At 44.4% G+C, this 26,220-nt stretch overlaps 1 protein-coding gene across 4 annotated transcripts in view; it reads left to right on the top strand.

The window, feature by feature from the left end:
* The first annotated feature begins 15,490 nt into the window (after positions 1-15,490).
* The window catches only part of TEX9 (testis expressed 9), a 46,261-nt gene continuing 35,531 nt past the window's right edge, over positions 15,491-26,220 (top strand). Inside the window, exons 1-4 of one of the 4 annotated variants that reach the window (XM_075897310.2) lie at positions 15,491-15,607; positions 16,349-16,440; positions 19,871-19,934; positions 23,082-23,158. In XM_075897310.2, coding sequence (XP_075753425.1) covers positions 16,385-16,440; positions 19,871-19,934; positions 23,082-23,158 — 197 coding nt within the window. In that variant the 5' untranslated portion in view covers positions 15,491-15,607; positions 16,349-16,384. Of the gene's footprint in view, positions 15,608-15,655; positions 15,872-15,898; positions 16,016-16,348; positions 16,441-19,870; positions 19,935-23,081; positions 23,159-23,481; positions 23,551-26,220 lie in introns of those variants that run through there. The other 3 variants (XM_075897308.2, XM_075897307.2, XM_075897312.2) reach the window with 3 other exon arrangements.

The following is a 26,220-nucleotide window of genomic DNA, read 5'->3' as shown; positions in this document are numbered from 1 at the left end:
ATGCCCACCCCCTCACCAGCCTCTTCCCCCCAGTCTCCCCATGCCCTCGTGTCCTCACACATAACTTGCTCCATCCCCGCCTTCTTCATGCCCACCCCTTCTTTCAAGCCTTATCCCAGCACCTCCCTCTCTACCCCCCAGTGCCCTTACCCTCTCCTCTCCCAGCATCACCCTGTCCCCTCTCCCACTGACACCTCCCATTCTGCCCTTTTCCTCATTGTCTCCACTTGGTCCCCTGGCATTTGTCTCTCCTCCATCCTGTCCCTTGGTGCCTTCCCCTTTCTTCTCCTCACCTGCCCCCTTCCTCTCAGCACAAGTCCCTTCCTCTCCCACCCCTTCCTCCTATTTTTCCCCATCTACCTTCTGCCTTCCAGTTTGCAGGGCTGGAGTCTGTGACTCTGAGCCGAGTGCTTTTAAAGTCCCGGGCCATGATGTCATGCTGTGCCTGGGTGTTTCCCCTCTCACCTGTTGTGCGGCGTTTGAGCACGCCGCACATGCACTTCCTTGGCCCCACCGTGCCCTGGACATGGCTGGCATATGGCGCCAGGGAATTTAAAGTGCAGGGCTGTGGCGCCCCATCACAATCCCCCTCCTCCTTCAGCAGCCTTCAGCCGGCCCTACAGAGGACAGCCCACCGGGAAATTCTTAGGCTTACTGGTGGTCTACCTAAAATTCTACTGCTGCACTTACATATACTTCAGGTTATGCCAATGGCACCTAGAGCATATGGATAGGTGTTCTTTTTAGCAATTTGACATCTAAATAAGTAAATGTTTCATGGTACTACTGGCCTGTTAACATCAATGAGAGTTAGGGACCTAAATACCTCCGAGACGCTGTCTCTAAAGTCCTGGCTGTGATCTGCATCAGCAGACCTGAATCTTATTTACGTTCTAATGGCTTTTTAACATGCTTGTGTTCCTCTTCACTACCTCCATGCATACCCTGTTTGAGAAGCATATCATTTTGCTTTTACTGAGGGCCTTGGGGAAAATGAGGGATGGAGTGTAGACAGATATCTTCCTTGACTGCTTTAGACCAAGGCCAAGTTTAGGATGATTAGATGTGAATACACAACACATCACAGTGAAAATGGCATGGTCTGTCTCTGCTGATTAGTGATAAAGACTCCCCCTTGCATTCATTGCAAGATTCCCTGTTCTATTGTAGAATATACTAAAGGGGAAAACATTCCCTGTGGCACAGACCAGAAGAGAAGGAGACAAATGTAGAGCAGGGACAGAAATGAGCTGTTCTAAGTCATGGCTTCATGGGAGGTGGGAAGGGGGGAGAGGTACGTAGTAGGGCTTAACTCGAAATAAGCTATGCAAATTGAGCTACATCAATAGCTTATTTCGAAATAGAGCACTCTTCCTTCGACTTCCTGTACTCCTCGTACAATGAGGGTTACAGGAGTTGTAGTAAGAAGTCTTCCAGCTTGACAGTGTTTTAACACTATTTCAAAATAACTGCCTGCTGTGTAGATGCAGACTAAGGGTATGTCTGCACTACCCCGCTAGTTCGAACTAGCGGGGTAATGTATGCATACCGCACTTGCTAATGAAGCCCGGGATTTGAATTTCCCGGGCTTCATTAGCATAAGCGAGGAGCCGCCATTTTTAAATCCCCGCTGCTTCGAACCCCGTGCAGCGCGGCTACACGGGGCTCGAACTAGGTAGTTCGGACTAGGTTCCTATTCCGAACTACCTAGTTCGAGCCCCGTGTAGCCGCGCTGCACGGGGTTCGAAGCAGCGGGGATTTAAAAATGGCGGCTCCCCGCTTATGCTAATGAAGCCCGGGAAATTCAAATCCCGGGCTTCATTAGCAAGTGCGGTATGCATACATTACCCTCCTAGTTCGAACTAAGAGGGTAGTGTAGACATACCCTCAGTTATTTCAGAATAGAGCTAGTTATTTCAAAATAGTGTTGCAGTGTAGACGTACCCTAACTATCCCACTGAACAAATTGGAAACAAGCCCTGAAGCACATCTCCTCTCCTATTTACTCAACTATCTCCTATTTTATTGTTTCTCTCCACATCCTATAGTGCTTCAGATGCCATGGGAGCACATGTATTGGTACTGGCTAAATCCTCTCCAAATCCTCACGGACATAATAAATTCCACAGTTGATCCAAGGCAGTATGTAGTCCTAATATGATTTTTTTTTTCATCTAAAATCTGGAAGACATGCTTTGCACTTAAATTAATACTTTAAAGGAAAATGAATCATATATTTGCTTATTATGGGCCATTTTTTTAAAAAAAGTGGTTTGCTCAGTCGCTGCTGCTGCAAAGTTTGTCCATGCTCTTGTGGTTGCACATAATGGGTACAAATGTGCAGAAGATGTGCACGTGCAATTTTGAAAATGTCTCCTATCTCAGCATCCTCTTGCAATGTATCTTTTGAATAAACATACATGGAATGTAGTTTACTCCCATTGATATTTGCCATAAAACAGCAGCACGCTTTGAACAGTGTATAATTTCTGATTCAGTCAGATACTACTACACATACATACTACACTCCTGTTTCCTTTCTGAAATACGGGCCACTGAGTATATCCAGGCCTATAAGAAATTGAACCACTAAATATTGCAGTCTACATGTACCACATGGAAAATAATCTGTGCACTGAATCCTCAATTCTTCACTAAATTCTAGATGTAAACAAAAAATGTCTGCAGAAAATTTTTTGACTCAAGCCCTATATTAGTCTTGGTAATAATGTCAATTTATTATCAGAATTTCATATATAATACAATTTACACTACACTGTGTGAAATAGCTGTATCTGTTGGAATTGGATCAGATGTTTATAATTCATCTAATTTAGTGTTGCACTTCTGGCATTAAAATTTATGAGCTGAAAATAGCAAGTGCACATACATAATTAATGTTGCTTATGAGCCAAATGAATATTTTTATACAATAATCTACTACATAATATTTCTTTAGCTACTGAATTAGACCACTAGTGAACAAATATAAGATAAGTATGGTACAAATACACCACAAACAACAAAAATAAAATATTTTAAAATTACAGAGGAATGACCTGTAATTGTAGTGCCAAATGCGTAGCACTACATACACTTCTCTTGTTAAATATGAACAACACTGCACTGCTAGATTAAATTTGTGAGAAGGCTTAACAGAAGATGTCTCTTTATGAAGGCTTCTGAATAATGATAGAGTAGGTATAATAGCCATATATGACAGAGTGGTTGGATCTAGGATTCTAGTTAGGGTGTTTAACTTTAAGCATGTGTTTAAGTAACATTAAGTTAAAATTCTCCTTAAGTGCTGACCTGATTTAGGGATACTCTCCTGAATCAGGGTCTTCGTTTACAAATTCTTAGGGGCAGGGAATGTTTCTGTGTGTAAATTGCTGGGTAAATTTGTGGTGCTACATACATGTTTTTAATTGCCAAAACACTGCCATAAGTGATCACTTGGGTCTTTGGCATAGTAAAACACAGACAAAAACCACCACCATGTATTTTCTTGGGAGTATCCATATCTACTGTATATTTTGAAGAGTTTGTTTGTTCATGGATTTGATTGTGCAAAATAAAGTCATACTTTGCGATTACCTACAGATACCAAATTTTGCATACACAATACTGCCACTTAAATTAGTGAATGAACTACTGTTTATATCGGAATATGCTGGGTGAAAGGTTTAAATCAAAAATCAGTATTTCTCAAAGTAGTCTGGAGACCTACTTTCAGAAAGCTGCTACCAGGACACTTGTTTACTTACCGACTTCAAAGTCACATATCCTCACAGCTCCCATTGGCTGCAAACGGTGAACCGCAGCCAATGGGAGCCACAAAGCTCCGTGGCTGTGGAGCTGGTAAAACAAACCAGAGTAGCCTAGTAGCAGCTTTCTCAGAGTGGGTCTGTGAACCACTTTGAGAAATATTGGCTTAAATAATTATTTTTGTTTTTCAATGGAAAAAAGTCATGACTATTATGATTAAAATTCATAAAAATATTTGTTAACAAAATTAAAATCGAGTAACCAATTTGAATTATTTTGTGATGGAAAGAGTAATGGAAGCTTTAATGAGTTTCTGATTCAAATTTACTTCGTATGGTAATTATTCAATAAAATGAATAACATTTGAGGTTGAAATGTTTCCAATTTGAAACTGTTCTTTTACTTCCCTTTTGCAAGCACATTAATAAAAAATTATATTATATATATTCAATTTCTTGAACTTTCCTGTAAGTTAATCTACACAAAATGATTTGCCTGGTCAATGAAGACCTCACCTGCTAGTTAGATATAAACCACCCATACACTATATTGGAGTTCCTCCACTACAACAATAATTTCTGTCCGGTTTCCTAAAATGTGCAGCCGGTGTAAGAAATGTTTTAATGATTACTGTATCAATGAAGAGAATAAAGATTAATCGTTTGTGTAAGGTAATCTTCTCAAGGGAGGCTGAAATGAAAGATAGCTTGGCTGAAAAGGTGGCAAGTGTGGAAAAAGTGGTTCGGGGAAACATAATACAGCAAATTAAGTGCTATGCCCTGCCCTGTAGAGGATGCATAAAATGCTGAAAGTTAAGTGCATATTTAAATGTTTTGCTGAATCAGAGAATTGGTTAGTTCCATCTCTAGTGATTGTTAATACACAAGTCAGAAGGAACCCAGTTTGATTTTCAGATTCTAGGGTGAATTTTACCATTTTTAACTGCATATATTACTCAGGAAGTCACTAGAATTCTTTAAGGGTTTGGGGAGTTCTATAGTATCTTTACAATTACTTTTCAGAGAAGAATCATACTTCAAACTGAAAAACTGTCCTATTCATATGACTTTCACATCTGAAGGACGTTCTGCTAATGGAAAAGATATTACACCAGATATTAGTTTTTAAAAATGACTTAATATGTGACTCTCAGATTCCTGCATATCTATGTGAAGACATTATTCAAATACCAGGCTTACAAGAGAAAGACGAATATAACCATGATAACATATCACCAATGTATGCTTTTCAGACTAATCAGAGACAAACACATGCTTCTGCTCAGGTGTTTCCTATGGGAAACTATTTTAATACCATGTCATGTTTGCACACTTTTCTGACCAGAATATCCTCTGTTGGCTATTGGTTGTGGTGATTTTTGTTGTCCTTTAAATATACAATGGCATTCTCTTTTTCTGCAAGAATAGAACTCATGAAGGGAATTATACAATTTGGAACTTGTTCCTTTTTGTTAGAACCATTTAATTTGAGGTTCCTTTTTCCCATTAGAGAGACAAAACAATAATCAGAACATATGGAAACTGCAACGTAATGACTATGGACTAATCTAATGGAAGGAGAATTGTAGAGACAGACCCAAACAAAAACCCTGGATCAGAACATTCTCAGACTTTGATCTAAGCCATAAAAATAGATCTGGATTTCCAACAGCTCATATTCTAGTATACCACTTTGATTTAAAGAAACAATTCCTTTTACAATATATTATTTGAGCAGTTTTTTTAAAGTTCCTGAATGGAAAATGGGAGTCTGCTAACAAATGTCTTTACCTGGCATGGTCTATTATTTTAAATGCTTCTTTCATGAAGATAAATACTGGGATGAGTTGCCTTAGCTTCTTGTGTATCTTGCTATTGGTTGTTGGCTTTAATGTAAGCCTATTTTCTACCCAGTTACCAACTATGCATTATAGGCTCAACCACAACTGTTAAGGTCATTTCAGGTCATATTTAAAGTGAGAAAGCCTTAATGATGTAAGGGATCAAGAATTTAACACAATCTCCTATTTCTGGTTTCTACGTGTCTCCAGACAAATATCATTAAAGTTCACTTAGAAGAATTTCTTTCTCTCATCCTATCACATTATTTCAAAACATAGGTGGCTAAATTCTAAGCCTTCCAAAGACATTACTGAACAAATCCCTATTAAGGTTCATAGTATGATTAATTTAGAATATATTTATTTATTTATTTATTGAAAATTATTTTGTCCCCTGGGCTCTAAACAAAAAGGGCCAATTACCCATGTTTGCTTATTATCAGTCAGCTAAAGGATATAGATAAAGCACCAAGGACTCTAATCTATTCATACAGTACATCTACATAACTCCTGCTGACAGTGTTACCTCAGCACATAACTGCCTTGAGTGAGATGTTATCAGACCTGGCTAACTACATATTTTTTTGCATTTGTAATATCCCATCACCATAAGCCTTGAAATAATAGTTCCTTAAGAAACATTTCAATACTGTAGAAAGAAATTGTGATTTTTCTTGTAAAAAAAGACAAAGTATTTTTGTATTTGATCCTTCTTTGGGCTGTAGGCCCACCAATCTTCTCCCCAATCCTTGGAACCTATCTCCCTCCACTTCCCTTCTGTTCTTCTAGAAATTTCTATTCCAGCTCTGAAAAACTGACCTTGACTATGATCTTTTAATCTCTTACTAAATAAATCTCTTTATTCTTATCATCTTTCCCTCTCTCTGTCCATTTACTTAGGATCTGTCAATACCCTGTCCTTCTCTCATTCCACCAACTTGAATTAATTGGTAGTGTCAAGTTCCCCTTCACTTTTTTTTGAAGTCTGTTTGCTTCTGTTCTGTTCCTCAGCCAACAAATAGCTATCTACTAACTACTTGGATGACCATATTCCTCCCAGCACCTTTGTCAGTTTAAATAACTGATTCTTCCCCTCCACACACACACACTTTCATCTCAATACACAACTTTAATACTAAGCAACTTCAGTTTCCATGTCCATGATCCCTCTACTCTTGTGTCTTCTGCTATAATCTCATTTGATCCTACCCGCTTCTTCCACTTTTGCTCCATGATGTCACGTCTACTCTTCAAGCTTTCCTCTGCCAAACATTCTCCCCCTTCTTCACCAATGGAGTTCAGCACCTTTAGAGAAAGTCTCTAGATGTGAACTTTATGAAGTCTTCATTGCCCTCATGCTTAAGGTCAATTAAGTTCTCGTGGCTCCAATGCATATTGTATAAAATCTTCAACTAAAGTCTTTATATAACCTGCATGCACAGGTGACTTGTGTAGCACTCAGGAAGTGCACTGCTCCACTGTGCCCCCACCAAAATCCTTGCACCTCCTCCCCCAAAGGCACCTGGCTATATGGTACACATATATGTATAGTAAAATGAATAGAATGAAAGGGATTGACAAAAAGCATTCAAAAGTATGAAAAGGCCCAGCTAAGGTCACCCAAACAAGCTTACTTCTACTTGTGTAGCGCTACCAGCCTACCTTCTTTCCTTTGTACTCATTTTGTAAAATTATTGTCCTTAATTTTAGGTCAAGGAATTTTTTAGGGGCTCAAACAAGCATGCAACCTATAGTTGTGAACATCTTAATCCTTGAAAAGCCACTGTATGGACAGAGATGGCAGTACAACCAAGTCTTCTTCATCTTTTATGAGTTCTTTAAGAAGTTCATAGCCTGTCCTTATAACCATATTACATTTAGACAAAACACGGTTCTTTCATAGTTTGTAGGTGGAGATCATAAAGGCCACCTTCTGCACTGCCTACCTCTTTCTACCTCCTCCAGACTTCTGTTTCATTCCATTTGCTTTCTTCATATTGTACTCCTGGGGGGTCTTCTGCACCATTGTGCAAGCACAGATTTCATATCCCTTGCAGAATAATGCATTTTGCCAGGGTGATGCTGTAATTACACTTTTCATCCTTCAGGGGCATAAAGACTCAATGAGGCAGAAGAGAGGGGAGCCAGCTCACAGCCAGAGCAAGAACCAACTGTGGAGAGGAAGGGGTCAGAAAATGTGTTTCTCATAGAGCCTTGCCTGCAGGATCAGATGAGAAGGGACAGGATATGGGGGGCAGAGTGAGGCACATGGAGCTGCAGAGAAGTCACATAGATTGGGGTTCAGAATGGATACTGGGAGGCACAAAAGCTAGTGGAGTGACATCACTGAGCCAGGGATTGAATGGTAGTGGGGGTACAGGGCCACATGGGACAGAGGCAGATGTGCCTGACTGAATTAGAGGCTATGTCTATACTGCAGAGCTTTTCTGGGATATCAGAGGTATCCTGGAAAAGCTCTGCTGTATCCAAGGAACATGTTTGCTTTTCCGGAAAAAAATTAGAAAAAGCAGAAGCATTTTTTCAGAACATCTGTAAACCTCATTCTACAAGGAAGAAGGGATGTTCTGAAAAAGGGGTTTTTTTCCGACATTTGGCACTGTGTAGATGGGCCAAATGTCATAAAAGCCTCTTTTGGAAGAAAATCTTATCTTTTTCCAACTTTTCATTGTAGTGTAGACATAGCTAGAGAGTATAGAGTTGAGCCAGTGTCTGCATGATGGAGCCTCCCCTACTCCCTAACAATTTCCCCACCTCCCCAAGAAAAAAGTCTGTTCCATACTTTTCCCACCCACACCCAAAAATCTTACATGTTTACTTCCAGGCTCCTTCCCAGCAGCTACTTCCTCTTTCCTCAGCTCCATCATTACCCTTCATTCTTCCAAGCCTTTGTACTGCTTCTGAGCATGTGGAAAATATATTTCTGTGTTGCAGTTTAAATAAATTATTACTCAGTGTTCTGTGTTAATATGCCTAGTAAGGAATCTATTTGTCAACAAATCATATTCTGAATTACTTTTGTCTATATTATTAGAGACATACTTGCTGCCAGCTATTTAGAAATAAATTACAAAAAATAATTGAAACTGGGGTGATTATACTGGTTTATTTTGACAAATAAAATAAGCAGATATTTTGCAGAATTTTAAAATATTATGTGCAGAATTTTTAATTTTTTTATTCAGAATTCCATCATGAGAAATAGTCCTTCACTCCAAAGGCTCCTTCCTAAAGTTTACCCCAGAATTTTATCTATTCTCAGCACTACACACTTCCATCTCAATAACTCCATGGCTCTCAAACCTGTACCCCCAATGCTCTCCACATGCCCTTTTAAAACTACCCACTGTTACCTCAAGGGAATAGGCAACAGTTGAAATAGAACTAGGAATCAGGAAAAGGTAACCCCTGTTTCAGAAAGATGTCAGGACCATCTCCATCCATATCTTGTTTCCGGTGGAATATCTACCTTACTATATGTGTACCCCTCCCCAGTGTGGCGCAAACCAGGGGGAGGGGGAATGACAGACAAAAGAATCAGGTGAAACCTAGGTAAGTGGTGAAACCAAGTGAAGGAGGTTAATTACACAGTTTGGGGAAAGGGAAATAAACACAACACGTAACTAATATAACCAGACAATGAACTAATATAGAAAAACAATGAGCATTCCTTGTGAAAACAGTGCCAGTGACAATGGGCATGAAGCCTAGGCCCAAACTATTCCACTTGGCCAGAAGGAAGAAAAAGGAGATAGAAAAGACACACAAAAGAAAAGACCCTTTTACATTTATATGTGAAAGATAGGAGTATGCAGTGCAATGCCTGAGATCTAAAACATTTGGGCTAATGTAAAGCGCTCAGGGAGGAATGCCAGAGAGATCCAACAAGTGATATCAGCCCTTGTGGAGAGAAGTTCTCTAGGATAATTTTCTTCAGTAGGATGCAGGATTGATGGTAAGTATATAGATAGTAAGTACACTTCTCTTTTCTTCTTTCTATGAAACAGATGATTTCTCCAGCGAAATAGTCTGAACTGCCTGAATGCCAGAGAGATCCAACTAGCATACATATTGTCCCTAATGATGGCTAATGGCAGCACATGAATGCATACCCACTACGCACTGTAACTGAGATGGACAGCAAGCCACTGCAGCTGTGCAGAGCCTTATATAATCTTTGGTGGAAACAGTTCTGAGGAGATGGAAGCCTCAGAATATTCTCTGGCAGGAAAAAAATGAATTGATCTGGTTCTAGCTGACATAGTCCAGACACAAAGGCCCTTGTGGCTGATGCAGTAGCAATATGGAGTTTATTTGGTTGCAGTTCATGGACTCCATTTTGATTTCACAAAGACATGATTATAGAATATAAAATCCCTAACAATTAACATTATAAAATGATTAAGTGATTAACAACAGAATGTGTTTAATCTCAATACCACTGGCAGCTCTTGCTCTACTTAGTTCTCAGCCTTTCACTGTGATGGCAATTCTTCAAACAAAATTTGCATCCCTGGCAGCTCCTTCTATACCTCACCCCCATCCTCAGGCTTGGGTGCTTCCCAATCTCTTGTTTTTCTGGCTCCTCCTTACAGCTCAATGGAAGTGTGTGTGAAAGAGAAAAACTGAGTCGCTATGGGAAGAGATTCAATGAAGGAGTTTACGTGTATGTGAGAATGAATGATGTGAAAGGAGGAATAAATAAATAAGTGGGTGAGTGATTTTTCACTGTGTGTCTCTTTCACGATCAGCATGTGGGTGTAAGAGCGAATGAGGAAATTCAAAAACAAAGCAGAGAAATGTACGAAAAAAATAAAAGTATAGAAAAGAATTGAGAAGAGAGGCAGAGGAAGATGTTAGAGAAGAAAAGCAAAAAACAAGGTAGGACTGGAAAAGCTATGAGCAGGCCCACTGACAGGTGAGTACAAAGGGGGCAACTGCCCCAGATCCTGGAGATTCAAAAGGGCCTGGGACTCCTGGACATGGCTGCTGCTATTGCAGCAGCAGTGGCAGCTGGAGCCCTGGGACCTTTAAATCACCACCAGAGCCCAACACAGCATGTTCCAGAGCTCTGAGCAGTGTGGGGCAGCACTGTAGGGCTGGTGGTGGGAGAGGCTAGTCCCAGCCCTGCCCCCTCCAGGAGCATGGAGCTGCCCCCCTCCCCATCTGAGCCAGGGGCCCCTGGCTATGATAATACAGGCCTTGTCTACACTACGAGATAAAGTCAAATTTATTAAGGTTGATATTTTAGCACACGATTTTGTAAAGTTGAAGGTGCATGTCCCTATAGCATGCAAGAGTTTGACACAGTGCATCCCAGTAGGGTAGCACTGGCTACCGTCAACTTTGACAGTGATACAATGTGGGTAGCTATCTCAGTTTCTGTTACCCCTTTGCATTCTGGGTTATGTGCCCAGTGCCTGATTGAAACAAAACAGTGCAGCGGGTGGTCCTAGGTACATGTTGTCAATGTCCCATAATGCAGTAATCTCTCCCCCCTCCCATCCCCTACCGCTTGAAAGCAATGGCAAACAATTTTTATATCCTTTTTTCTCTGGATATCCTTGCAGTCACCATGATAGGGTAGCAGACACCAAAGCATGGAATCCATTCAGCAGCAGAGTAATATGGCAATCATAGCAACTACCTTGCACCTTATGCTACAGTGTGTCCAGAGCCTATCTAAGGCTTGCCAGAATAAGGAACAATCTGAGAAGGCTATGAATCACTTGAGATGAGTAACTGTCAGATGATGGTGGCATTTGATCCTATGGACACAGTGGAACGCCAGTTTCTGGTGCTGTCAGACAAGCACAGACTGGTGGTACCTCCTAGTGATCAGTGGGGGCTGCTGTGATCCAAATAGCCAAAGCAATCAATACCCTTCTGCTATGGAGATGGTGACTCTGGGAAATGTGCAGGACATTGCTGAGGGCTAACTGTGGTGTGCTTTTGAACATTTAAAGGGAAAGTTTCACAATTTATTAACTCGCCTCGATCTCAGCCTTTTGTTCTGGGACACATTCCTTGGGATTGAGTGTACGGCTGCCCTTGACTTCTCCCTCCACATTCTAGGGTCCCTGGAAAAGGAAGCTATAGAATTTGGTGAGGACACAGGCTGGAGGGAGTGCCTGTGCAACTGGATGTCCCACAAGTCCATCATGAGCATCATCAGCTCTGCCATGACTGTCAAGACATTCACCTGTGTGTTCACTTCACATTCCCTGCTCACTTTTGTCCTCATGTTCTGCTTGCATCTCCTGCAGCAGCGTTTTCCTGCACTCAATCACTCCCTGTCCAAGCAGGCAGGTTACATTTGCTCATTCAATATGTCATCCTTACTATGTTTTTGCCTTTGGATCTGTGCTAGATGAACTGCTGGAGGAGCCATAGCTGGGGGAGTGTGCAGCAGGCTCGCTGTTGCACCCTCTAACAAAAAGTTAAGGGCAGATTTTAGAGGGGATACACTGTGGAACACAGAACCTAATCTCTTAGCATAGAGGCACATCTGTGCAAGAAAACAGATGTTTATGTACAAGGTCAACATTATGCTTTTAAGCACCCACTATGTAGCAGGTACATCATGGAGACCTGGGAGCAGCTGGACTCAGTTTGGTGGCAGCTCCCATGACTAGGTGTGACGGACCGGGCCATGTCCGGGCACAGCTGAGGGCGTCCGCTCAGGGCAAATTGCTCAAATCTGGGGCTCCTTACAGCCCCCAGACTGGTGACCTCTCAGAACAGGCCACAAACCAGTCCCACAGAGCGCTTCAGCTGCCTGCCTGAAGCCTCACGAGCAAAACCCCTCCGACACCCCAGCAATATCCGTGCCTCAGATGGCCCCGGGCCTCATACACAGGTGGGGGGTCCTAGCACCCAATCCCACCTACCCCAAACAAGTTCTGTCCAGTTCCAAGAAACCAGCCACAGATGGTGGCCTCTGGACCTTACCCTCTGGACCTTACCCACAAATCACGCTGGGCCAATCCTTTAGCATCTAACAACTAAAGGTTTATTATCACAAGAAAGAAAAGCATGAGAGTAAGGTTGTTAAAGGATAGTACATTACATGCATCGAATCTCCCAGTTCTCGATGCAGGCTCTAGCAGAGATGTTACAGCTGCTGGCTTAAAAGTTCTTGTTGCCCATCCTAGGATCAGGACGGGTTCACAGGTCTTCTGGGCTCTTCGATCCCTGCAATGCTGCCTCTGGGATGAAGTGCTGAGCTGAGAACATAATGGAGTCCCCCACATGGCCTCTTTATACCTCCTTCCTGGCCTCTTCTTGGCTGAAGCCGGTCACCTGGCCCTCAGCCTCTCTCTCCTGGCAGCTCTTAGGTCTCCGCCCTCATGCTTTAGGTGTGTCCTTGGCCCATTGAGTGCCATTGTCCCATAGGGCCTCGCTAATTAGGGCCAGGCTCTGCCCAGTTAGGGCCAGGCTCTGCCCAATGCTCAACCACATTCAGAGAAATATTCGGCTTCCACACAGATTACAGATACCTACCTATACACACAGACACTATACACTCACATAAATAGTGTACACAGGATTAGCAAACAGTAAGCTCCCATTCAACACCCCACATGGCCCCCTTTTATATCATTTTTGGGGCCAGCTCCCCCACCTATGGGTGCAGCCATGATTTGACTGCTTCCCTCAAATTCCAGTAACGTGACACTAGGCAAGTGTCTGCATTTGCAAAGGAGGTCCATGGTGGCAGGACAGAGGCTCACACAGTGATTGTGTATCTAGCACCTCCTATTTGCCAGGAGAGTGCAACTTTTCCTTCCTGAACGAGCCTGGATGAGGGAGGATGCCCACGTATGATGGCTGGGCAGGGGCCCAATCAGTGCTTTGTTGGGGATGAGCAATGGATGAAAGAGTACCTCTATGAGAGCTTTATGGAGATATGCAAAGAGGATTCCTGCTTCAGAGTGGTCACCACAGATCGCGCCCAATTGCCTTAACCCACTTGCAGCATGATAAAAAATATGAACTCATCAGATGTGTGACTGGGAGCAATAGAAGCAGGAAGCCTGCTAAAAAGCCTGTGAGTCCCCTAGACGATCGAGATATAAAAGGAGCAATCAAGGACGATAAAGACATTGCGGATAAACTAAATGATTTCTTTGCTTCAGTCTTCACGGCTGAGGACATTAGGGAGATTCCCAAAACTGCACCGTCCTTTGTGGGTGATGAATCTGAGGAACTGTCCCGGATTGAAGTGTCATTAGAGGAGGTTTTGGAACAAATAGAAAAACTTAATGTTAACAAATCTCCGGGACCGGATGGCATTCATCCAAGGGTTCTAAAAGAACTCAAATGGGAAATTGCTGAACTATTTCTGTGGTTTGTAACCTATTCTTTAAATCGGCTTCCGTACCTAATGACTGGAAGGTAGCCAACATGACACCAATATTTAAAAAGGGCTCTAGAGGTGATCCTGGCAATTACAGACCGGTAAGTCTAACTTCAGTACCGCGCAAATTAGTCGAAACAATAAAATTGTGAGGTACGTAGAAGAACATAATTTGTTGGACAAAAGTCAACATGGTTTCTGTAAAGGGAAATCACGTCTTACTAATTTATTAGAGTTCTTTGAAGAGGTTTACAAACATGCGGAGAAGGGAGATCCAGTAGATATAGTATACTTGGATTTTCAGAAAGCCTTTGACAAGTTCCCTCACCAAAGGCTCTTGTGTAAATTACATGGCCACGGGATAAGCCCCATGTGCACAATAGGCTATACTGGTAAAAATGCAATTTTGCCATTATAACTGTATCTATACTAGTATCTTTTGATGGCATAGCTATGTCAGTCATGGCTCACACCTTCTTTACTGATGTAGCTTTGATGGTAGAAGTCTGTAGTGTAGGTCTAAATGCACCTTCATGACTCCCATTGAACTCATGTACAACCCCAAACAGATGTCCAGGATTTTCATTTAAAATTTTGTCCACCCTAATCACATCTCGAGCACTGAAAATGCTCTCGTCTTGAGTGACTTCTTCATATCCTTATCTAGGGGTCTTTACAACATTCTCATCCTCTCTGAGTCTCTCCACTAGTTCCCTGTCCTTCACTGCATCAAATACAAGCCCTTTATCTTTGTCTTTAACATTCCTTGTGACAATTAACTTTCCAAATAATTTCCCCCTGCCTTTATTCTGCCACTGACAGCAGCCTTAATTGCTTGCCTTCTTCCACTTCTTTCTTGTCCACCTTCACATTTTCTCCCATGTCATCTCTCACATTCTGGAAATACTCCTTGTCAAAAGTTCTAAATACATCCTGGCCTTAAAACCTTTCCCTGTCATGACAAATCATTACCATCTGGCAGTGGTGAGGCAAGTGACAAGCTTTGGGTTGCCAACCCTCCAGACTTGGCCCAGAGTCTCCCAGAATTGGTATCAATCTCCTGGTGACCATTGAAAGCAATCCCGGAGATTTTAACAGAATATTTTAAGAAAATGACATTACACCATAGTGGGTGAAAAAATCTCCCAGAATAGTTGTTGGGAAACCTAGACAAGCCATCACTTTCCCCCAAAGGCACCAATGGGGGTGCAACAGGGGGCAGTTGCTTTGGGGCCCAGCAATTTAAAAGAGACTGGGGTTCTGGGCTGCTAGCCTCCCACAGGGTGCAGTCTACAGGGAGCTGAGGGCTGGCTGGGGAAAGCCTGATGTGGTGCAGAAAGCACTAAGAACTGGCTGCCCCTAGCCTGGCTCCTTCCCCCTAAAGCCCTGCCCCTTCCAGGGGCTGCCCCGGAGCTGAGCCCCTCCCACAGTGCCCAGGGCCCAGCAAGTCTGTCACCAGTCCTGCTCCCCCCCCCTAAATTCTGTTCCTTTTGTCACCTGACCCCCCGCCCTATAGGGTTTGGGTGCTGGTCACACCCTGACAAGCGGACTAAGCCTGCAGGGAAGGGAGCGCCCTACAGTGCCTCGCCCAGCGGGCTGGGCTCCCGAAGGGGGGTGCTAGGGTGAGGCAGCCCTTGGCAGGGCAGTGGGCGCTGCCCGGCTTTGAATTCTGCCTTCCACGCCAGGCAGCGCGGGCAGGGAAAAGACAAAAGCCGCTGTGGGAGGCGGTGGCAGTTGGGGTCACAGGAAGGCTCACCAGGGTGCCCCCTAAAGCGCAGAGCCTGGGCCCGCCCCTACTGGGGCAGAGGAGACTCCACAATGAACCCCTCCGCCACGGGGGAGCAGGAATCGGCCCCACAGACCCACCTCGCCGGTGACGTAGGAAGGTCAGGCCACGCTGCCCCTCCCTCCGGGGGTGGGTCCGGTTGCCTAGTGAGAGCGACGCCACTCGGTGGCGCCTTAGCAGGGACAAAATGGCGGCGGGAGGCGGTGGAGGGACCCGCCGAGGCGCGGGCTCCGGTTCGTCTGGGGTGAGGAAAGAGGGAAATATAGGCCACCGGCAGCTCTGGGAAGCCCCGAGCCTGGTCCCGATCCCGGCGGCGGTACGGCCGGTCTCGGAGGTGCCCCGCGAGCAGTCCGAGGCCAGACCCGCGAGAGGGAGGTGGATCAGGGTTGTGGAGGGATTCAGACCCGGGGGGCTGGAGAGTCAGTGGGGCTTTTGGCGGGCTCTGGGCAGGGAGGGAGCCACGAGGGGTTGTTACCGGTCACAGTGCCTTGACCTGAACACCCCCTCCAAGCAGGAGGCGAGCTGTGATCTAGTGTGCTGAGGAGGGTGCCACGCCCTTCTGTCTTGCTCTCCGCAGGTGCGGAAATCCCGTGGGATCCTGTCACAACCTCCCATGTCGAAGAAGACTTTGATGCACGGAGACTTCTTGGCTAAGGAGGAGGAGTACAAGTAAGAGCAGAGCTATGAGGGGAGGGGCAGAGATGCCCCCTTGACCCTATTTTGATATCAGTAAAACACTGTTTAGAATGAGATTGCTGGAGCATTTGCCTTGTCCAATTTGATCACTTTTAAAGTGGTTGCTGGGTGTTTAGATGGATCCCAGAAAGGTTCTTCTTTCTCAGATGGCCTCTTTAGTGCTAACAGATAACCACATTCAATTCAATTCAAAGCTATCCAAGTCCACTGGTGCACCTGTCCTTATAGAGCAGTTATGCCAGAAGTATTAAGAGTGTATTATTCATCAGAGAGTTTGTCAAAGCAGAAATTACAGTTCTTGCTAACTAGTGTTCTGATACCCTCCCCCCTTTTCCTATTGGCACCTTACACAAAAGGTTACAGATAAAACATTTTCACAGTAGTAGGTCTCAGTGTAGGTAGATTAGGAGTTTGTTTCCTATTTTTTTTAAAACCATCTCTTGAACTTACTTTCAGTAAAAAGATGAGCTCAAAGATGAGCTCACTTTAAAATATGCCATGACTTTGTTTTAAAAAGTTTCTAGGGGGCTGCGCCCCCTGGTTACTACGCTTGCCAACCCCCCTCTCTCTGGGAGTTAGCAACCCCAGCTCTCCCCCGGCTACTGAGGAGGGCTGGGCTGAGGCCATGCCAGCCCTGGCTCTTTCTATCCAACTGAGGCTGCTCCAGTAGCAGCTCTCTCTACCCCCACCCCCTGCGCCAAGGCCGTGCCAGCCCCAGTTCTTCCCCCCTGCTGTCCAGCTGAGGCTGCGCCAACCCCAGCTCTTTCCCCTCTCCCGGCCTGTGGCATAACTCTCTCCCGACCCTGGCCGAGGCCAGCCCCAACTCTGCCCTTGGCACCCAGGGACGGCTGATGCTGCAGTGTACCAGCCCCAGCTCTGCCCCTGGCTTCCGGAGAGGGCTGGGCCAAGGCTGCAGCACGCCAGCCCTGGCTCTTTTCCCGCAGTGGCTAGGGAAGGCCAAGGCCATGGCATGTCAGTGCCCGCTCGCCACATGTCTACCCGAGAGGAAGTGAGTGTGGCTTATATTCAGGGACTCTGCCTCAGGTGGAAGGGGTGGGGCCAGAGGCTGGGCTTTACCTGCCTATGCTTAACCCCCAGTCTGTGGATGCTGTGATGTGATGACATCAGTCTGTTTTCTGCAGGAAAACCTTTTATGTATATAGAGAAACAGTGCTGTAAATTTTTTTGTTCTTAGAGTTTTTTAGCTGATTGGTAAGAAACCTCCCTCTCTCTCCCTCCCAGTCTCTTCCTGCCCCGTTTAGGAATATATGATGCATATGATCCCCCTACTGCATATGCATGATTATACAGACTTCAGTTATATACAGGCAGTCCCCGACTTACGCGGATCTGACTTATGTCGGATCCGCAGTTACGAACGGGGCTGCCCCAGAGTACATGGACTGCGGGACCTCGCGGTCCTGCCACCCGTGTACTCTGGGGCTTTCTCTGCGTCTCCCTGGTCTGCAGACCAGGAAGACGCAGAGCAAAGCCGCGGAGGGGCTCGGGCAGCCCAGGGGCGCCTGGGCTGCCCGAGCCCCCCCACCTGGCCTCCCCCTGCGGCTTTGCAAAGCCGCGGGGGGGCTCGGGCAGCGAGGCAGCCCAGGCGCGCCTGGGCTGCTCCGCTGCTGGCTTCCCCGAGGCTTTGCAAAGCCACGAGGGGGGGGCTCGGGCAGCGGGGCACCCCAGGTGCGCCTGGGCTGCTCCGCTGCCGGCTTCCCCGAGGCTTTGCAAAGCCACAAGGGGGGGGCTCGGGCAGCGGGGCACCCCAGGTGCGCCTGGGCTGCTCCGCTGCCGGCTTCCCCGAGGCTTTGCAAAGCCACGAGGGGGGGACTCGGGCAGCGGGGCACCCCGGGGGAAGCCGGCAGCGGGACAGCCCAGACGCCCTGCGGCTGTCCTGCTGCCGGCGTCCTCAGAGGCTTTGCTCCCCGTCTCCCTGGTCTGCTGGTCTCCAGCAGACCAGGGAGACGGGGAGCAAAGCCGCGGAGGACCCAGGCGGCGGGACCGCGGTGCGTCTTGGTCCGCCACCCGTGTCTTCCTGGTCTGCTGGGGGGGGGGGGGCGCAGCTAGTACGCCCCCTCCCCAGCAGACTAGGCTTTTCTCCGGACGCCTGTGGCAGAGCAGCTGGGGTGCTGCCAGTTGGTCCCGCAGCGCCGCTCTGGGCGCTACTGGTCCAACCCAGCAGCACCGGTCCTGATTCAGCCGCTGCTGGTCAGTTTCAGCAGCAGCTGAATCAGGACGCCTGGGGCAGAGCAGATGGGGTGCTGCTGGGTTGGTCCAATAGTGCTGAGGAGCGGTGCTACTGGAGCAACCCAGCAGCACCCCAGCTGCTCTGCCCCAGGCGTCCTGATTTAGCCGCTGCTGAAACTGACCAGCGCTGACTACAGGAAGCCTGAGGCAGAGTTGCTCTGCCCCGGGCTTCCTGGAATCAGCTGCCGATCAATTTCAGCAGCAGCTGACTTGGGGATTCTTGGGGTTCTTAAGTTGATTCTGTATGTATGTCAGAACTGGCGGTCAGTTTCAGCAGCAGCTGAATCTGGACGCCAGTTCCGACTTACATACAGATTCAACTTAAGAACAAACCTACAGACCCTATCTTGTACGTAACCCGGGGACTGCCTGTAATCACAATGTACTATTTCCACAGGATCCTAGTGTCATTTCCCATCGCTGCTGTCAACTCTACCTATATAATTTTTTATTTAAAATGTTGATAACTGTTGAGCAACATCAAGTACAATAAAGTTGTGTCTGGAAAAGCAGAGAGATGTCTTCTATATGCATTTTGATTGTACAAACTTGTTCTAATACATGTTTTTGTTTTACATTTTGGCCTTGGGTTGCAGCCTGAATAACTTTTTCATTCTGCTACTACAATTAATGTAATTAATAGTTTTATTCTAAAAGCAAAATTTAGTAGCACAATGTAATAGAACATTTTGCATTGTGTGTTTGTTTTTTTTAAGGAAAGGAGAATAGTTTAAGATAATCTGTTGAACTTGTGCCCAATGAAGCATTATGTTTTTTGATGGAGAAAAATCCAAATGACTGGAATAAAAGCAGTGCAAAATCTTCTTTTCCTTCAGATGTGTAGAAGTGAAATAATTTGAATGTAAAAATACCTTAGCTATTTTACTTTAATTGTAGGAAAATATCACACTGAGTGGGGTTTAGGGAATTAAAATACATAAATATAAAAGGTAGACTACATATTTGACACCAGTCTGCTAACACAGAAATAAGTAAGATTCACTACCTCACAATAAAAGGGAACTTACAAGTATTTCATTTGGTTTGTAGAGTGATTATTGAAAGCTTGTATATTGCAGAGATTCCATTTGAAATGTATTTCCTTTAAACTCTTCAGGTAAACTTAATAGCAAAAACTATCTTATTGTCTTAGGAGACTGAATGCAGAATTAGAGGCAAAAACAGCAGAGTTGGTGCGTCAGGCTGAAGAAGTAATAGTGAGTAAATTTAGACTATATTATATAATGCAAACTTAGGCCACATGCACAAAATGTCAAATTCTGCAAAAATAGATGACTTATGTCAACTTGCTCATGAAAAATTTCTAACCCCCACAGCCAAAAACATTTTTTTTCAAAAGATAAGGTTTTTTAAAATTAATGTCATTAATACAAATCTGAGTCTGCAGCATGTAGAGTGCCTTTGTAGCAACATAGAGTGTTTCCCAAGCTACGGCAAAGCAAAATAGAAGGGATATTTTAATTTGGCTCAAATTTACTTTAAAAAACAACAACCCCAAATCTACAGAAGCCTATCCACAACATTCTTTGAGAGGGAGAAATCCACATATTAAATAAACACTAGGCAGTTGTGCCTGGTATTCGCTACGCCTGCCAATCCCCCTCTTTCTGGCTGCTTTCGTGGCCAGAGAGCCTGTTAATCTTGCACTGATTATATAGAAAAGTGAACAAACAAAGCGGTATAGGAAAAACCTGTTATTGGTCTATTGCTCACGTACTATATGCTACAGACAGATCTCAGTTTAGCAGTTGGTTCTGGTTGAAGTGCAAGTGAGTGAGACACTGAGATTCCACTTTCAAGTAGGCTGATGACATCATTCTGTCATGCGACAGGAAAAACTTTTTTATATATAGAGAGAGATTAGATTTCATTATTTGATACCTAGCCATTGCAGCAGTCATACCTTACAGTGAAATCTACTATTTCTATATTTGAGAGAGCCAGTCAGTCTGTGTATCTGCTTGTACAAGAACTTCTAAATAGTAAGAGGTAGGACCACCAAATTGGTATACATCCTCCTCTTATCATAGCTTAGAGCAAGGTCAGGTTTTTGGTTGTGCCAGGACAATGGGATGTGCATGGAATGATACTGTTTCTCATCAAACAGAAAGGAAGGGGTGAGATAGCAGAGACAGTTCTACTCACCAGCTTTGGGGAGCATCTGGTGGCTGGGTCGCATGGCTCCTGCCACCCTGACTGCCCCCGGGGAGCAGCCAGGCTGCATGGCCCTTGTTGCCCAGGGAGCAGCCGGTGGCTGCCTACCACCCACTGTCCCGCCACACCTTCCCACCCTCTATTCTGACTCCTGCAAACCCCACCCCCATCGAAGTCCCCTGCCGTGAAGGACCCAAGCAACATTGGATAAGTCATCTAATTATAAATAAGCAGGGCTCGACAATTACTGTAATCTACTCGCCTGTGGCGAGTAGATTACAAGCCGGCACACCTGCGCAGCGCGGTCAGTGAATGCACAGCGCGGTCTGTGCATGCTCAATGTTCCGAACTGCGCGACTGGCGAGCAAGGCTCACTGCCGCTTGGCGAGCCCTGTAAATAAGTGAAACTAACTTGATTGATTTGCATTATTCCAGAGAAAAGTAAACAGCATAATTAGTAATAGTGTAGTTAATAACAAAGAAACTTGGTTAAAGGAAAACAGTTTCTGAGTTGAGTATTTCTTTAATAAGGCAGTCACCATGATCTGGACCAGGCAGACTGAAGAGTGGTAACAGCAATGTTCTTGTTTGCATCAAAAGAAAATCTTGAAATCTAAACTCTAAGAAACAAATCAGGCTTGTTCAAGCAGTAAGTTAGATAGCAAGTAGGGGTATTCACTTCATTTCTTACAGTATTGCAAACCGTATCAAAAAGAGAAAGTTACAGTCATATGCAGAAGTCCATAGTTCTTGAATCCACTGCAACGATGATTGCAATCACCAGTCTTCCTGCTCACCAGGTAGCATCTATTCCAGAAGCTCACCATGACACTGACAAACTGAATCTAGCTATCTGGTTTCTGAATGTGGACACCTAACGGCTCCTCAAAGTAGCAGAAATTAGCATGTCTCCTCTGGTGCTGAGGGACCACTTTGGAACCTAAATCCAGTCCCAGAAGTATTACTAACAGACTAATCATCCTTTTGAACCATTATATAGCTTCAGGAGTGGGCTGAGGCTGGCTGCGGCAGCTAGCGCCCCAGGTGGAAGGTGCAATCGGTGCCCCCGCCTGCACGGCCGTCAAGGGCCATGACATAATCATCAGGCACCTGGGCGCTCCGTGACGTCCTCATTGGGCGCCCCGGGCCGGCAGTACCCTAGGTGACCGCCTAGTCTGCCTAGGCTCATGCCTGTATAGCTTTCCGTACCTATAAATAGGGGATGAAAATACCACGTGACAGTACTGTCATGTAGATGCAGGGAGGAAGAACCCAGTGTTTGTTTCAAAGAAGCAAATATTGGTTTTTTTTTTTCATGGACTCAGTATTCAAGTCAGCATTCTCTTAAATAAATTTTTCTTTTATCAGTTCTGAATGTTCCTGGCTAAACTGATGTCTCACTTTTTCTTTAAAAAAAAAAAAAAAAAGTCAGTGTTTTATACATTTGGGTAAAATTGAGAGAGTATACATACTTTAAATTAGAGATGTAGTAGGATAACTGTTTACATGATTAACTGATAAGCCTGGGCTTATTGGTTACCAGGAACAGTTACACACGGGCTCCTGGGGAGCCCACAGCATGGGGCGGCAGCCAGCTCCCAGGGAGCAGGGCGGGAGCCAGCTGTATCAGAGGCAGTAGTGTGGGGCAACAGCTAGCTCCCCAGGAGTGGGGTGGGAGGCGGGAGTCAGTACGTGCCTGCAGTGGGCTCCTGAGCTGGCTGCAGGTGTGTGTAATGGCTGAAATTTTCAGCAGTTAAACAGTTACCCAATTACCTGCTTTTTAACATCCCTACTTTAAATTAGAAAGACACTGGTTATTTCTTTTGCATAACCTGGAAAATATGAAGTTTGTTCCATCTCCTATGCATTATTGTATGTTCTACAACTTGTGCTTAGATGGTAAGGGTACAGTTTTCCCAGATTTTTTTAATATAGATGGAAAGACTTCACATGAGCAAGAGCTAAATACCTGCTTTGGAGTGGAAGAACACTTGAGGCTTTCTGATATTTTAGGCTTAATCTTTGCTCTCCGAATTTGAGAGAGGCAAGTCATCCTACGTAGTACCCTTTTTGTTTGTCTCAAATGTGGAAAGCTACAGTACTTTCAATTTTTGTGATGTTTAATAATTAGTGGTTATATGGTGCCAACAGTATTTTTCTATAATGGAAATCTGTCTTTTTTATTAAAGCGAGATCAACATGAGATACTATCAATACCAGTTTCAACACAGGTTAAGTTGTGTGAAGATGATGACAAGCAACTGAGGTAAATGCTGTGAAATTCCAAAATCTTGGCTTTCTGTAGCATGCATGGAGTCTTTAGGTCTGATTCTGCAATCCCTGTCTTGCACAAGTAATCTATTTGATTGCCTTATTTCTACAAGGAGGCTCATGAAACACTGATGCAAATAATAATTTGAGGGTCATGTCCTTATATTGTATATAGTCTTTGAACACTAAGTTTCAGGGAGATTCCGAATTCTGTTGAGCAACAAAATCCGTCTGGCTTATTAAATAGCAGTACTGCTGGTTTTTAAAGTACCACTGTTTTTTTCTTTATTTGAGCCACAGTCTCTCTGTTCACTCTAGAGCCAAGTAGGGAGGCAGTTCTTCAACACTGAGGATGAAGAGAGACCCAACATAGCCAGGCTGGATAAGGTGAAAAAGCAATAGCACTTCCATTATGCATGGTGCCAGATTTAGAAAGAATTTTTTGATATCTTCTGCAGGAGGGCGAGGGAGGTGCGACCTTTCTCCTCTCTCCCTGACCTCACCATTTCTTCTCCTGGAAGGCTCTCGGGAGGCGTTTTTCTTCAACAAAAGAGTTCAAGAAGCTTTCAGGCTCATTTTGAGGTGGTGGGGTGGTCCTCAAACTTAAAAAGGGAAACTTTTAGTCCCAAAAAATCTGTCTCAGGGTATAACTCTTACATCCGAGCCTGGGAGAAGCAAAAGTTTTTCTTCAGTCTCTCATCAGCTTATGGTTGCCCTGCCCAAGCTGACTTCATTGTGGCGTCTCAGAGTCAGTCCCATTCCACCTCCTTAGAAATGCTTCATTTTCTGGTTCCTTTCCTGCACCAGGGGTCTCTGGTTTGCTCATTGCTATAGGCTTCAAGTCTCCTTGCAGGATAGCTCCCTCTTTTCCTTTCACTCCTTGGCTCTCTGACATCTCCACTGACTGTCTGGAGATTAGAGGTATGGGAGTGCATGAACTACTTTCAGTGAGGGCATGTCTACACTAGCCCTCTAGATCGATCTAGGGAGGCTAATGAGGGCAACCGGAATTGCAAATCAAGCCCGGGATTTAAATATCCCGCTCTTGATTTGCATGTTCCCGGCCGGTCGCCATTTTAGAAATTGACTAGCCCGAAGTAACTGCCTGCGTCTACACGCGGCAGTGAAATGGGATTCCGGAATAAAGACCTAAATCGAATTAGGTGGTATTCCTCATGGAATGAGGTTTACCACCTAATTCAATTTAGGTGCTTTATTCCGGAATCCCGTTTCACTGCCGCGTGTAGACACGGGCAGTCACTTCGGGTTAGTCAATTTTTAAAATGGCGACCGGCCGGGAACATGCAAATCAAGAGCGGGATATTTAAATCCCGGGCTTGATTTGTAATTCCAGTTGCCCTCATTAGCCTCCCTAGATCGATCTAGAGGGCTAGTGTTGATGTACTCTGAGAGACAGAAAACTGATAATTGAGAAATATGATGCTCTTTTTTGGGTGCTAAAAGACAGCCATAGTGCAGTTGAAAGAGTTATAGTTAAGCTGCTGGGCACCATGGTGATTGTGTAAAAGAATATAATTTGAGTTAGCACATTCCAAAGAAACTCATAACAGTAAAGATTTAGCCTGTTCTCAGCCCGCTACATCAACAAAGGAAGCGCTGGCTAAGAATCTCTGAGATACAGTTGACCTGTCAATTACGTAAGTAATTGAAAAGCTTTTAAGACAACCACTATTTGTATCCAGTGAACTTCTAGATGAAAGAGAGAGAACTCCAGACTGCTCTGAAAGAATTATAAACTGTTGATAGCCATTAGAAGATGGAAGCTATGGAAATTAGGTCATTGGACACACTGATTAACCTAGGTCCTAAGTAGGCTTGTGAATGGTCAACTGGTAAGTTTCACCCTTAATGTGTGAGGTTACAGGTTGCGGTAACTGGTGGGGGCTGGAGCAGCTTCCTACCTGCTGCAAGCAGGGGGCTGCTCCAGCCCTGTGGGGATTGTTGTGAGTGGGGGACACTCCAGCCTGGCCAGAGAAGCCCTGGTCTGTGGCGGGGGCAGGGACTGCTGGCTACCCCTGGCCATTTCCCCTTTTAATCAATTAACCAGTTAAACATTACATAATGTTTAACTGGTTAACCAGTTAAATGGGATTTTACATTCCTAGTTCTAGGATGAGCATCTAATGCCCTTCAAAATGGGTTGTCTTTAACTCAGTGTATTTCTTTGTACAAAATTTATTTTTCAGCACGGCTTTTTTTGGTTTTTGGCAAGATGAGTACGTTTTACAATTTGAAAAATGGAGGTAACAGACAGTAAACAGAAGCTGACAAAACTAGTAAAGCATTTAAGAGAGGGTTTTTTATGGTTAGTTTTGGTTTTAACAAAGATATAGAAATAAGAATAACAGATACAGAATCAAGGAGAAAAAACAGATTAAGGATGGAAAGCAGTTAAATAATGGACAGAGGAATTGAATGAAAAAGATATGGAAGGAAAAAAATCCTTGGGGTTTTTGTTTAAGTTAAAGGATCACTAATGTGAGGTGTGCTTCTTTAAATCTACCTCCGGACCATTCTGAAGTATTTTATTGCATAGTGGCTTTTCCTCCAAGTTATTAATATTTTACATTTGAGGAACAAAGCAACTACGGTGTTTAAAGAATCAGCTTTTGTTTACACTTTCACTCTTCACGGCATGGCTTGGTGCACAGGGGTGGAGACTGAGTGTGCACGCATGGCCAAGCATACTATAGGCTTTGAATAGGATTAGCGAACACAAAGGATTCTCTCATGCACGCGCACCTCATGTTTATGTGTAGGAAAGTGATTATAAATGTTAGCTGCTATTTTGATTTGGCCATCAGCCTAGCTACTTATTTGTGAATCTTTTCAGGCTTAACGTTTTAATTTCACATCTCAAATGATTTGCACAATCTTCATTTCTTAAAGATTTTAAAAACTGCAGGATGGCAGGCAAATATGTGGAAGTGAACAGCGCCTTTAAAATTAAATAGATTTGAACGTCTTAGCAAACAAATGGAATTTTTTGTTAGAATGCTTGAGTACAAAGGTGTTAGGAATAAATTCAAATGCTGA

This window comes from Pelodiscus sinensis, chromosome 14, assembly GCF_052426305.1.
Source record: "Pelodiscus sinensis isolate ZL-2025 chromosome 14, ASM5242630v1, whole genome shotgun sequence".
Lineage (NCBI taxonomy): Eukaryota > Metazoa > Chordata > Testudines > Trionychidae > Pelodiscus > Pelodiscus sinensis.
The sequence above is the reverse complement of the archived record's forward strand: the minus strand, read 5'-3'. Positions and strand labels throughout refer to the sequence as shown.